The sequence below is a fragment of the Marmota flaviventris genome, chromosome 4 (genome assembly GCF_047511675.1).
Source record: "Marmota flaviventris isolate mMarFla1 chromosome 4, mMarFla1.hap1, whole genome shotgun sequence".
NCBI lineage: Eukaryota > Metazoa > Chordata > Mammalia > Rodentia > Sciuridae > Marmota > Marmota flaviventris.
Window position 1 is genome coordinate 143,058,544 of NC_092501.1, and position 13,362 is coordinate 143,071,905.

The 13,362-nt window shown below is 43.6% G+C and overlaps 1 protein-coding gene across 2 annotated transcripts in view; it reads left to right on the forward strand.

Moving 5' to 3' along the window:
* Nucleotides 1–5,626: 5,626 nt before the first annotated feature.
* Nucleotides 5,627–13,362, forward strand: part of Flt1 (fms related receptor tyrosine kinase 1) — a 173,868-nt gene continuing 166,132 nt past the window's right edge. The window contains exon 1 of one of the 2 annotated variants that reach the window (XM_071611579.1): nucleotides 5,627–5,992. In XM_071611579.1, coding sequence (XP_071467680.1) covers nucleotides 5,929–5,992 — 64 coding nt within the window. In that variant the 5' untranslated portion in view covers nucleotides 5,627–5,928. The remainder of the gene's footprint in view (nucleotides 5,993–13,362) is intronic. The other variant, XM_027928878.2, reaches the window with a different exon arrangement.

Genomic DNA, 13,362 nt, shown 5'->3' on the forward strand with positions numbered 1-13,362 from the left:
GTCTTCTAGGGCAATGATTAGATCTTCCATGTTACTATTTCAATCAGACTAGCACAGTATTGTGTATGGGGCATGTGCTCAAAAAATATTTACTGAATGAAAGACTACATTTCCTGGATCATGCACCATGACATGAACCATTTCCTTCTGACTGTTCAGCCAGTTCCCTATTAGATGGAACTGGTGGAAGGGCTCAGGTTGCAGGGGAATCAAGAATATGAATGAGTGTGTGGCGGGGATGGGGGTGTGCTCCTGATTAACAAACACTCCAATGTCAAATTAAATTTATTTGGGGATTATTTATAATACAGAAACTGACATATCTAGCAGTAGGATAAATGTTGCAGCTGTTAGATATAATATTTATGAAGACTGTATACAAACACGGAAGAATATAAACACATTCTACCTGAAAAAAATACTACTGTGAAATACACCAAACTGATCACTGTGGCTCTGTTGACGTGAAATTTTGACTCATCCTCCAGGGCACTCCCTGTCTTTTCATCTTTCTAAAATATTTTAAACCCAAAGAGTATAAAGAGTGATAACATGAAAAAAGTCATGGCAGTTGAATGACTAGATAAAGTGGATCTAAGATGGTTAATTATAATGATTAGATGACAATTATGCAGATATTTTTCTTTGACATATTATTTGCTTATCTGTTTTGCCTCTTATCTTGCCCCATGCTTCTCTAATTACCTCAGGTTTTTTTTCTTTCCTAGATATAACTTGGAGAAAACATTCTTGTCTAGTTTCCTCTGGCCAGGACCAATTATTCCTACATATGACGGTGAATATTAATTATTTCCCATTCTTCCTCCTTTAGTGAACATACATCTAGAGATAATGACACAAAGAAATAATCTGAATCCTTCCTTGGTTTATTGGACCCCCACAGATCTCTATTTTCTTTTTTTAATTAAATATTTTTAGTTATAGATGGATGCAGTATCTTTATTTTGTTTATTCATTTTTATGTGGTGCTGAGGATTGAACCCAGTGCCTCACATGTGCAAGGCAAGCGCTCTGCCACTGAGCCACAACCCCAGCCCCCAGATCTCTATTTTCATTCATTCATTCAGCACTGTCCTTAGTCAATATTTTTTTTTGTTTGTTTTTTAATAGGAAAAAGAACACTGCAAAGTTTATTACATGCTTAAGGCATGGAAGTCAATGATTTTGATGATCATCCAGAAGGCACATTATTATTTTTACAGGTAATTTTAGCTTCAAGAGGTACTGAAAATGCACTGAGTTAACAGAATCAGAAACCAAAAGATTTCAATGGGTTGGAAAGATAGATAAAATAAAACAGAACAAGTAATGAGTCAGTGAGTATAAGGATCTGCAGTGATCACCTAGCGCTGTGTTTGTAGAAATAAATGCCCAATCTCTGGTGAAAAGGCTTCAGGGGGCTTAACCAGGAGGAAGTTCCAATCAGAGCCCCAGGTGTGGAGATGCTGAAAGAAGAGGCTCCTTTGATCTCAGATCATAGTGACAGAAGTACAGTAGTTGCATCAGAGCCTCTGCAGGTAGGATGAGGAGCAGATCAAACCAGAAGTCCAGAGCTGGGGCATAACCCTCAGAAAATAGACAGAACCCTGAATAAATCAAAAGATCCTATAAACAGCAGCAGCACCAATATAGGCAAGGGAGATAGCAGAGCGAAACAGACAGGAGCCCCTGCAGCAGGAACCAGAGGCGTGAGGATTCCTGTGGCCCTTGAGCAGCAGCAGCAGATGGAGGTGCTGCTCCTGGGCTCTGTGGCTCTGGCCCCATCTCTCAGAGGAGGCTTCCCCTGTGCTTCCAGCCCTCTCACTGCTCTTTCCATCTGAACTACTCTTCCTTCCTTGCTCCCCTCTGGGTCTTCCTGCATGCTTTTCTCTCTGCCTGGAAAAAAAAAATATCTTTAGGAGAAGGGAAATAATATGAAGCATATTCAGTCCTAAGGATCTGACCTGTAGAGAGGCTGACAAGCTGGAACCTTCAAAGGGAAGCTGGAAGGAGTTTCTAGAACATTCCATATGATGAGTGACCAAAGGGTCATGAATGAGAAGCCTGGAAAGAATATGCCAGGACACAGGAGATGTTTCTGAGTGTCCAGTAAATTATCATGTGACAATATCAGAGCACTGAGGAGGATATAGAGCATGGTTACAGTACATGCCTCTAGTCCCACTTATCTAAGGTGGAAGGACCACTTGAGACGGGCCAGGTGTTCAAGACCAACCTGGGCAACATAGCAAGACCCCATCTCAGACAAAACATAAGATTTAAAGGAACTGACTCAGTAAATGATTTTTTTTTTGGAGGGGGGTGGTACCAGGGATCTAACTGAGAGGTGCTTTACCACTGAGCTATGTCCCCAACCCTCTTTTATTTATGTATTCATTTTTAAATTTTGAGATAGGGTCTCAATAAGTTGCTGAGGACTTCTCTAGTCTCAGGATTCCCAAGTCACTGGGATTACAGTTGTGTACCACTGCACTCAGCCCTTGAGTCTTTTGAAAACCCGTGCCAGATGTTTAAGTTCTTTGAAATAGGAACATGTTCAGCCAAAGTGGTAGGATAACATAAGCAAGACTTTTGTGCCAGTGGGCTGACCAACCTCTGACTGATAAAACTTAAATGTGCTTGTCTGGTATGAGTTCAGCAGATCCGAGGAGGTGTGCTTCTTAAACTAAGGAGGCTAAATTGTCCAGAAGATATGTAATGTGAGGGGTTTTCAATAGCACAGAAGGATTTAATAAGATCTTTTGGTTCTTATTAGTCCTCCTTACACATTTGCACTATGCACTGTTGTAGCCACACAGTATATTTTTGCTTTGGCATCCAGCTACCAAACCCGTGTGGGGATGAAATTCCCGACTGAGCCTCAGCTTCTGCAAGCTGACCTGCTCTATGGTTGGTGTGTTGTAGAAAGTCAGGCCTGGGCTCCCTTCTGTCTCTGACACAGATGCTCCACCACTTCTACTCGGTCTACAATATTAAAGCTGTTGGCTGTACCAACAGTGTGCTCCTGAATAGGGGCGAGAAAGAAAGCTCAAGAGAATGTTTGTAGCTGATAACAAGAGAGAGTGTCTGGTTTTGCTAACCAAACAGAAGATGAAATGTTCTTTTGTATGTGAGCAGGAAGCAAACAGATAGTCTACTTCAATAGCTTTTTATATCCACCAGGCGTGTTGAATTTGATCTTTTCCATCAGTATTATCTATACAACCTCTTTCATGAGTGATTTAGTTAGAAGAGTCCTGTGACCCATTATTCAAAGGTATTATCTCTTTCAGGGACAGGATTGAGAGCTATACCCCACATCGAAGTGAAAATGAAATGACAAACAAAACCTTGTAACAATTTGTGCCATTTTTTAGTTCTTTATAGAAGGCTAGTAAAATTCACAAAAGAAGTAGTGGTGAAGAAATTGCTGACTATAATTAAAAGCCTTCAGCTTTTCAAAAGAATAATTGGCGAATTTGTGAAGGCTCATACCTTCTGCAGCATGATTTTCACATAATCCTAAATTAGATTTGACTATGACTTTATTAGGGTTAAATAATTAAGCAATGCATTAGCATTGTTGATGACTACATTAGATTATAAAGATCAGTTGATCTGTTTATCAAATAGCTGTCTGGCTACACCAACTCAAGTGGATTCATTTCTGGCAGCAGGTTTGGGAAATGTCTGTGTTTAAAAAAACCAAAATAGCATTTGAAAAAAAGAAAAGAAACATATTAAATAAAACCTTTGTGGGTTGTATTATGAGCCCTTTTCCTCCACAGTCAGCTGTGTCTTGCCTGAGAAGCCCTCTTTGATTTTCCCCTGCACAAGGTCATACCTTTTCTCATACCCATGGTGGACTCCATGCCCCTCCAGCACTGTGAGCTGGGCACTGCACGGCTTCTTCATCTGACAGATTCCTCCCTAGATTCCAAGCCCCTTAGACAGCAATGAGTGATTCAAGGACATCTCAGCATTGGATTGTTCTTGGCTCTAACAATACCTGGTTTCTGCAGAGTGCTACAGAAGAGCAATGCTGTCAGCTTTTCCTTGGAAAGAGGGTGTGGGAGTGACAAGTGGTATGAAGTGAGGCAGAAGGACATCTTGGCTCTGTGGGTGTGTCCCAGACTGTGGGAGCTGGGAACCAGGTGGAAGAAGGCTCAGCTGCCAGACATTCTATGGATAATTAAGTAGTTTTAGAGCAACCAGGTGTGCTGATGGCAGAGAAAGGAGGGCAGGAGCAGTAATGAGGGTCAATGGAAAAACAAACCAAAAAATTGCGAAGAATGCCGAAGCCAAAGGGGAGCACTGGCTCCCTAGCGGGAATCTAGGCATGGTGCCTCAGGTGCTGCTGCTCCAGATGCCTGGTCAAGCATTGCCTGTGTGGAGCTGCAGGTGGCCACGCCTCTCCTTGCCCAGAGATGTGGCAAGTTCAAGTTGCCCAATCTTCCCAGGTGGGGAGGTAGTCCAGTCCTTCAGGAAGAGTCACTAGCTCCGTTCAGGAGACATCACAGTTCCTTTTATCATGGCCATCAAGTAGGTTCCAATAGAACTATGTTTTAAACCTGCAGTATTTACAAGGACAAGACCGGGCTGCTCCGTGGTGCTTGGGACGACTTCAGCCTTTGAGCTAATGGAGACATAATTGAGTAACAACGTGAAATTAGTGTCATCGCAAATGATCTAGAGCCTCAAGTTAATTTCACCCGGTTGTGTTCCAAGAGCAGCAGACTCACTCATCTTGCTAGCAAGCTGCCACCAGAAAGATTTCTTTTTGAGCATTTAGGAAATAAAGTTCACGTATTCAGCCCTTACATGTTGAAGGAGCAGTTTCACGCCTCAGCCTTTTAAAGGTATCTTGTTATTCCCTGTTTTGCTTCTAGGAAGCAGAGGGTTGCGGAAATGACTTGGGCGGGTGCATCAGTGTAGCCGAAAAAGACACAGACGACTTCCCTGGGGACCTGAGCCCGCCCGAAGTCTTCCCGAAGGTGCCAGGCAAGCGTCCGGTTCTCTCGGACGCTCCTGGTCTACAGCCGTGTGCAGAGGGTCTCTGGCGCCTTCCTAGACGTCTTGTGACAGTCTGGCTGGGTCAGGGTCGGCGGGACAGTGCAAGCTAGGGGAGTGGGCCCGACTGAGCCTCTCTCCTCGTGCCAAGTACACCGTCGCGGAGGCGCGGTCAGCTTCCCTTGAAACTGACTTCCCGCCCCGGGGGCCTGGCAGTGGAGCTCCAGCCCCATCTCCTCCCCAGTTTCGGGCGGCCCCCAGAGCTGAGTAAACCGGGTGGAGGGAGCCGGTAAGGATTTCCTGAGCGCTATGGGCAGAAGGAGGGGCGGGGGCAGGAGTGCTTGGAGCAAGGACCCTGAACCTGCCAGCGCCGCGCTCCCGGGTCCGCACAGCCAGCGCCTCCCCACGCGCTCTCCGCCCGGGGCCACCCACCCTCGGCGGCCCCCGCCCCTCTTCCGAGCTGTAGGGAAGCGAGCTCGGGAGGAAGAAGAGGGTAGGTGGGGAGGCGGATGAGGGGTGGGGGACCCCTTGACGTCACTGGAAGGAGGTGCCGGGGTAGGAAGTGGGCTGGGGAAAGGTTATAAATCGCCCCCGCCCTCGGCTCTGCTTAATCGAGGTCCGCAGGAGGCTCGGAGCGCCAGGCGGACACTCCTCGCGGCTCCTCCCTGGCGGCAGCGGCGGCGGCGGCTCGGAGCGGGCTCCGGGGCTCGAGCGCAGCGGCCGACAGGCGCCGGACAGCGAGGATTACCCGAGAAGTGGTTGTCTCCTGGAGGGAGCCGCGGAGAGGGGCTCTCGTGGAGCAAGGCAGGAGCGCCGGGCCGGCAGCCGCGGAGCACCAGAGGAGGACCGGCTCAGGCGGTCGGGTCGTCGGCCGCGGGGAGCGCGGGCACAGGGCGAACAGGCCGCGTCGCGCTCACCATGGTCAGCTGCTGGGACACCGGGGTCCTGCTGTGCGCGCTGCTTGGCTGTCTGCTTCTAACAGGTGAGGCACGATCGGGCCCTGGAGCCGAGCGGGGCTGGGATGCTGCGGCCACGGGGCAGAGACCATGGGGCCGGGGCCAGGTGCACGCGGGGAGGCGAGGCTGCAGCCGGGAGAAGCGAAACTCAGAGGGAACCTGGGGTACTAGTTGCAGCGGGAACGCCTGGGGCCACGGCGCCCCAGTAGCTGGCGGGGGACTAGCGGGCATCACCGCCCACACCCGCGTGGCGCCGCGCTCTGGTCTGTGCCGGGGCTGCCGGATTGCGGGAGGAGTCGCTTGATCCCCTGCCCGGCTCCTTACTGGGGTCCCCGCTCCCCGCATCGAAACTCTGGGCACCGGAAGCATCACACACCGGACCTGCTTGGCACCCAGAGCCTGCTCCCAAACCGCCAAGAGCGGGTCCGCAGGGTCCATCGAAGTTGGAAAGAGCGGCTCCTGAGCGCCGGTGAGCCTGCCCAGGGCTGTGCTGAGGCTGGGGAGTTGGCGATATTGGGCACTGGCCATGACCTTGCGCCGCCAGACCTACAGAGAAGAACCAATTTGGAGAGGGTCGCTTGCCTCCGGGGAACAGACAAATCACAAGAGAGGGCCAGCTTGTTATTCCTGGACCCACTTGGGGCCCTCGAGCCAGACTATCCTAGGAACATTCGGCAGCGCCTATTCCTCCCTGACGCTCGCTGTGCGCAGCCATCGGGTGGGGCCTCTGCCGGTAGCTGGCGGGCTGCGCGGTCCAGCCCAGGTCGTGGACTGCGTGATCCTAACCAACCAAGGCCCAAAGTACCATTAAATTTTGGAATTGTAAGCTTGTCCTTTAAATTACGAGCCAAGAAAGGGCGGACAATTTGGACCAAAAGATGCTGTTTGAGGAATCGTTGAGGTCTGCACCGTTACTTAAGTCAGCTTCGCCGGTCCTTTGGAAAACAGGCGCTGAAATGGTCAAGGGCCAGATTTTTAAGAACAATTAGTGTGGAGACCGCCGCCCTTAAGGGGTCAAAGCTTGAGGGGACTTAGGGACTCGTCTTTTCTGCTCAGTGGGGTTAAGTGATCCAGAATCCTTTGGTTCCCTCTCCTTGCGCGCAAAGGGCCAGATTTTGGAGCGCCTTTCTTTTAAGCATCATGGGAAAAAGGTACAGTACCACGAAACAAGTCATTGTAATGATTCCCTGGAAGGAAAGTCAGAAAGATTAAACTTCTTTTTTTTTTCTTTTTTAACTTGCAAAACCCAAAAAGCAGTAACAAATATTCTCAGCGGGAAGACTAATTAGATAGTTTTACCGATCTAATTGCAACTATTTAGAAGCTAAGAAACCCAGAGGAAAGGCGAAGTCCTATTGTGTGGGAACTCCCTACAAGCTGGGAAAGGTACTAAAATAACTACATTAAATGAAAGATTGCATTTTCTACTTCGCAAATATAGTTTTTTTAAATTTGAAAAGTTGCTTATATTAAAATATAATTGCTCAGAGAACTTAACATTCTCAGTCTCATAGGTAAATGTAAATCTAGGTAAATTCTCTTAACCCAAAAATACAAGATAAAACGGAACACCTTATTGGATTTTCTGCTTCATACACATTTATTTCTTCAAAATTGTGGTGGACTTTAATGAAGCATAGTTCTGTTTGCATTTAGAAGCATCTTAGATTGGTGGAAGCTTTACAAGAAATGTTAGTAGGATCGTCTTGTCGTTTAGATTATAATTTATTTGAATGGACACGAATCTTGGAAATCTTTCTGATTTTTTTTTCACATTTTTGAGAAGAAAGGGAGACAAACTGACAGTGTGAACCTCCTTACCTGATTGCTTCGGGAGTATTCTGTTAGCAAGCAGGTTTGTCACTGTAAAATGCGCCTTTGAAAACTGCAGCTTCTCTGGCTGAATTAGAAACATCTCAGTAAAATAATCAGCTACCTGCTTTCTAAATAAGACTTTCCAATCTAACAGGAAGCTCTCTCTGGCCAGAAAGAGGCCCCCTATTTCTGCCTGTGGATTCATCCCGAGTCACCCTTACCCATGTGAGCTCCAGTCTGTGACCCTTTGGGTGCTATATTTAAATATGTATCAGTTATCAATATTGTGTGTGCATGCATGGCATGTAAAATAACTAGAGGTTTATTAATACAAATAGGTAATGCATCTCCCTCCTAAAATTTACCGGGGGTTTTGTTTTCTTTTTGTGGTACTGGGGATTGAACCCAGGACCTCGCATTTTGCCTGTACCACTGAGCTACCTCCCTTAGCCCAATGCATCTGTCTCCTAAAGTGTGCAGTTACCCTCCAGATACCTAGAGAATAAAGAGACACTCATAATTCAGATACTTTCAGGTCCTCAGTATTGTGATCACTTTCTCCATAAAGGAAATCAGTCATCTTTCTCTAGAGGTGTCTCATTTTCTTACTTTTAAGGCACCACACCCTCCATTAAAGTCACAGATTCTTTAGGTTTTGTCCTCCACCCCCTGTTTTTCTTGAGTTCATTAGCAGCTGACATTTACAATTTACCATAACTAATTGGAAACACTTAAACTGAATTTTGTGAGGCAATTCCACAGTAATAACATTAGGTTGAAATTACAAGAAAATAATACCTATTTCTAAGTTGAATATGATACATCTCTCATACTAGCTTATTTTATGTGGTAATTTTTGTTGTTTTCTCTGAGGCTTATAAAGTCATACTTTTTTCCAAAATTGCATCTTTGACATGTTAATTATTTAAGACCTTAGGCAGTCCCCATCTTTTTTTTTTTGCCAATTCATAGATCGTTTTACAGATAAACTGTAGGTCACTGCCTACTCTAGTTCCTCGAATATTTTTACTTTTCTTTTGAGTTTAGCACTTTGTTACATTTTTTTTATTTTCCTGTTGAAAATTCTATAATGGACTAAGTAGTTTCTTTTCTAATGATCACCAAGTAGATTTTGTTTTGTTTTTATACATAAACTGCAGAAATTCGAATAAATGGTCAATTTCTAAGGTTCCTTTTTCCATGAAACAGACTAAACCCTGAATCTCTTTTATCTCTTCCTACCTTGGAGAATAATCATCTGATGCTGTGGCTGTAGGGATAAACTGGGTTCTCCTTGCCATCAGCAATCACATTGTGGAATGTACCTGACTGACCTATTAACATGGTCTTTCCTGGGTAGCATTTTGCAGGAGATCGGCTGTCTGAAGATGCCTAACACAGTGGACCTAATGGTCTTGGGCTTTTTCACCAGTAGAATGTGTAAGTCTCTGACAGAGATACTCCTTTATAATAGTCACATTAAGTCTTATAAGGATACTTGTTATTTGAAGCCCCCAGGAATTTCTTAATAAAAAATTGACACTTTATTTGATCAAAATGGCTTTATTTACAAAGAATTCCAGGTTTCAACAGAGCTACTAAGCCCTTTGTTTAAAAATGGAACCTATTTCATTTGACTTTTATAAAGCAAGCCAAATAATTGCTTTTTCTCCCCAAAACTATGTAAACCTTTTTAAAAATCTGCTCTGAGTGAATGTAATATATAAGTTGAAAGCAGTATGACACCAAAGGAAAAAAGAAATGGTTTTATATCAACCAAAAAAAAGACGTAGTGCCCTTCAGGAAGATTATACAACACATTGCTTCTACACAGCAAACTTATGGCTGATGGTTACTGTGGCTTGGGCAGTTTGGCAAGGTGAGAACAAATAACAGAGTAGATTTTGCCCCGGCTTTAAATTGACATGTGTGAGTGTGCTTAAGTGAGACCTCAGCCTGGAAACTTAGTGAGATCCTAAAATAAAAATAACAGGATTAGGGATGTAGCTCAGCGGATGTTCGCCCCTTGGTTCAATCTCCAGTACAAAAAAATTCTTTTAAAAGCCCGGGGCTGGGGGGTGGGGACTGTGGAAGAAGTTGGGGGATGGAGAAAGTGAGAGAAGTCTCTTGGCCCAGGGGTGTTAAATGCAAAGCCTGCTGATAATAGAAAACAGTGTCAGGTTCTTGGTTCAAGTAAATATCACTTTTCAGTGTAGCTGCCATTGTCGATAGTAGAGGGAGTTTGAAATCACAAACAGTAAAAATATTATGATGAGTGGCTAAAAAGTGTAAAAAACATCTGTTGCACTGGTTTTAAACAATTTGATAGATCAGTCCATCCTGTTCTGTTGGTTTTACTCTGGTAGAGGCTTGTAGAATGAGACCTCCTGCCAAATGCTTTCCAGGATCATGGTTGAGTCCTCACACATTTGGGTGCCTAGGAAATTGCATGCTGCTGATTAAATTGCTGGATTTCATACCAGATTGAGGAAAGGGAAGGAAATGGGAGGAATGGGGTATTTGAGGGAGGGCTTGAAAGGAAAGCTTCTTGTTCAGTGCATGGGGCTGCAGGGGGGTTTCATTAAGGAAATGGTTCCATTGAGTCTACTGAAGATAGTGGACTAGATTTCCTGCATTGCTGTTGGGGCGGATATAGGGAGATGTCAAGAATTCCTGGGGATTTCCCATCAGCCTTAGTAAACCTGGATGCCTAAAAGCCATTTCTGATCACTGCTCCTTTCCTTGATTTCAAGCTGTATGAGAGACTTGATCTTGTCTGTCAGACACATTCCACACTTGTGAGAGCCGGATGGAATCTCAAGATCCATCTGCTCATCTCAGAGACAAGAAACTGGCCCAAAGATGTTTAGTAATTTTATTCAAGGTCAATAGCTGGCTGGTGGCAGACCTAGGAAGAGAGCCCAATGTTCATCCTACAGACATTTCTTTTTCATTTGTATTATATTCTCTATCCTAGAAAGAGTAAAGATGCACAAATACTCATCGAATAAAATTATTACAGTGCTAAAATTTCTTTCTAAATGATAGCATCTCTTTTATTTATTACTATTATTAATTTTCTTTTCTTTTTTTTTTTTTTGTCACATTGGGGATCAAACTCGGGGACTCTTACATGCTAGGCAAGCACTCTATCACTGAGGTACACCTCCAGCTCCAGCATTCTTTAAAATACATAATTATCTTTTACTTTTTAAAGGCCATAAGGGATTTAAATTTAAAATATCCAAAGGATGGCTGCTTAGTAGTACACTGAGACATTTGGAGAGAAGACTAATTTTCCTTGGGAGCATTTGGAATCCCTATTTTGAATGGCTGTGGCCTAAATATTTGTGGCATATGGCACCAGCTTCATCTGTTACCAAATCCCTCCACATACTCTATTCCAGCTACTCAAACTCTACCCCAATCAAAAAAATTACTCACTCTCCTTCAGATGGGGCTTCACTTTTGTCATATCATTCATGCTGCTCAGGTACCTGCAAGACCCTTCTTCCCTCCTGTTCAATCTCTTCACCTCTACCTACAAAATCCAGCTCAGCAATGCAGAACTCCTCCTAATAGCCTCACACAGAACTACTGGTTTCTTCTGCTCCCTACATCTCCTGTATGAATCCCTCCTTCAGCACTTCTCACCTTGCATTATTAGAATTTTATGTGCCTATATCCTCCCTCTTTGACCAAGAGACTATATCTTGCAGATCTTAGATCTACCTCCTCATGTAATGTCTGGTGTGGAGACTTAGTGTTGGGATGAATGAATGAATGAATAGGTATTTCAAAGAAGGCTCTTGGGGTCAGATATGCATTTATTCCAGCATGCTAATGTATTCTTGCCCATCCAATTGACTTCAGTTACAGGAAATTAATTAGAATGACTATTCTCAATAGATATTAGTCCTTTCACAAAGTGATTAAGATATAGAAAATAAGCTATTATTTTCAGCTGAGAAACCATCCATGTAACCACCTCCTGTTTGGGCATAATGCTTCACTGGGACTCCTGAGTCACTAAAGCCAGGCTTTGGTCTCTGCAGAAGTTCTATCTTAGCCTCTATTGGCAAGGTGCTAAGCATTTCCACTTTATCCTGCAGTGTCTTATGCAATCTTCAGAGACAACAAGGCTGTCAGATCTTATGGTTTCACTTGCTCTCCCAGCTGAGCCCAAAGACTCAAACCTGAGTCTTTGGGCTCAGCTGGGATACAAACCTGAATGATAGATGCCAAATCAACTCTGTTTCAATAGGCACCTTTGTTATGGGACCAGGTTAGTCTGCCTAACTAATTTGCTTACGATGGGTTATCCTCAACCCTTCATTGCAAATTGGTTCCTGGCAGGATTACCTTATTAAGTATAAGTCAGGCACAGAAAGACAAATACCAAATGTTCTTACTTCTATGAGGTCAACTTTTTAGTTTCCCAATATAAGTAGAGAGAAAGTAGAGACTAGGAAGGATGGTGGGGAGGGAGGGATGGAGACAGGATGGTTAAGGGGAAAGTTGGATAAAATAACTTCTAATGTTCTATAGCAGAATAAGATACTTATAGTTAACAACACTTAATTGTATATTACAAAATAACTTATACAGAAGATTTTGAATGTTCCCAACATAAAGAAATGGTAAATGTCTGAGTTGATAGATATGTTAAATATCCTAATGTGATAATTTCATACTATATAAACATATTGCAATATCATACTTACCTCATAAATATATACAATTATTATGTTAAAACTTTTTTAAAAAGAATTTAAACCTAAAAAGGAACCAGAAAGTAGTTAATAATAAATAAAAATATTGTTCATTAATTTAAAAAAATCCAAATTCCATGGTTGGGGCTCAAAAACTCATCCCCCTTCCTACCCCAATCTCCAGTCCAACCCACATACCCACAACAGACTACAAAACAAGCTTCTCAAAGTGTGGTCCATGGTCCAGCAACATTATCCCTGGGAACTTAATACATCACAGCCTGTTATTTTTGTTTGTTGAAAAAAGGAAAGGCACTGAATTTTAATAAAGATTCATAGTTAGTTCTGATGTCAGGGTCCAATTCCTCTTCATTAACACCCTCATAATGACCTCTGAACTATCAAAGATAGTAGACTGGGGCTAAACACAAACCTCTTCTGCATCAGTCTTGTGCCCTGTCTTCTGTGGGGACACCTGTGTCCTATTTCCAATCTCTTTTTTTTTTTTTTTTTTACAAAATCTTACACTTAGCTCCAACCTGTAATCAAAGTAAACAGAAGTTGTGGTCTTGAGGAATATCATGGTTAACCATATCATGGGTGGCACGATCAAGGTCTTAGAAAATGTGGATTTGGTGGAAAATAGTAAAAATGGCATTAAATAGATAGGTTTTAACCAGAAATAAAGGTTCTACAAGGCATACGCTTCCAAAACAAAATTACTGGTGTTGAAAACCATCAGGGGTAAGTAACCATTTCCAGAATTTTCAGCTGTCAAGGAGATACCACTGTCTTACTGCAGCTATACATGTATTGTTCTCCTTATTGGCTTGAAATTTAATGTCTTGTTTGTTTTCACTTACATTCTT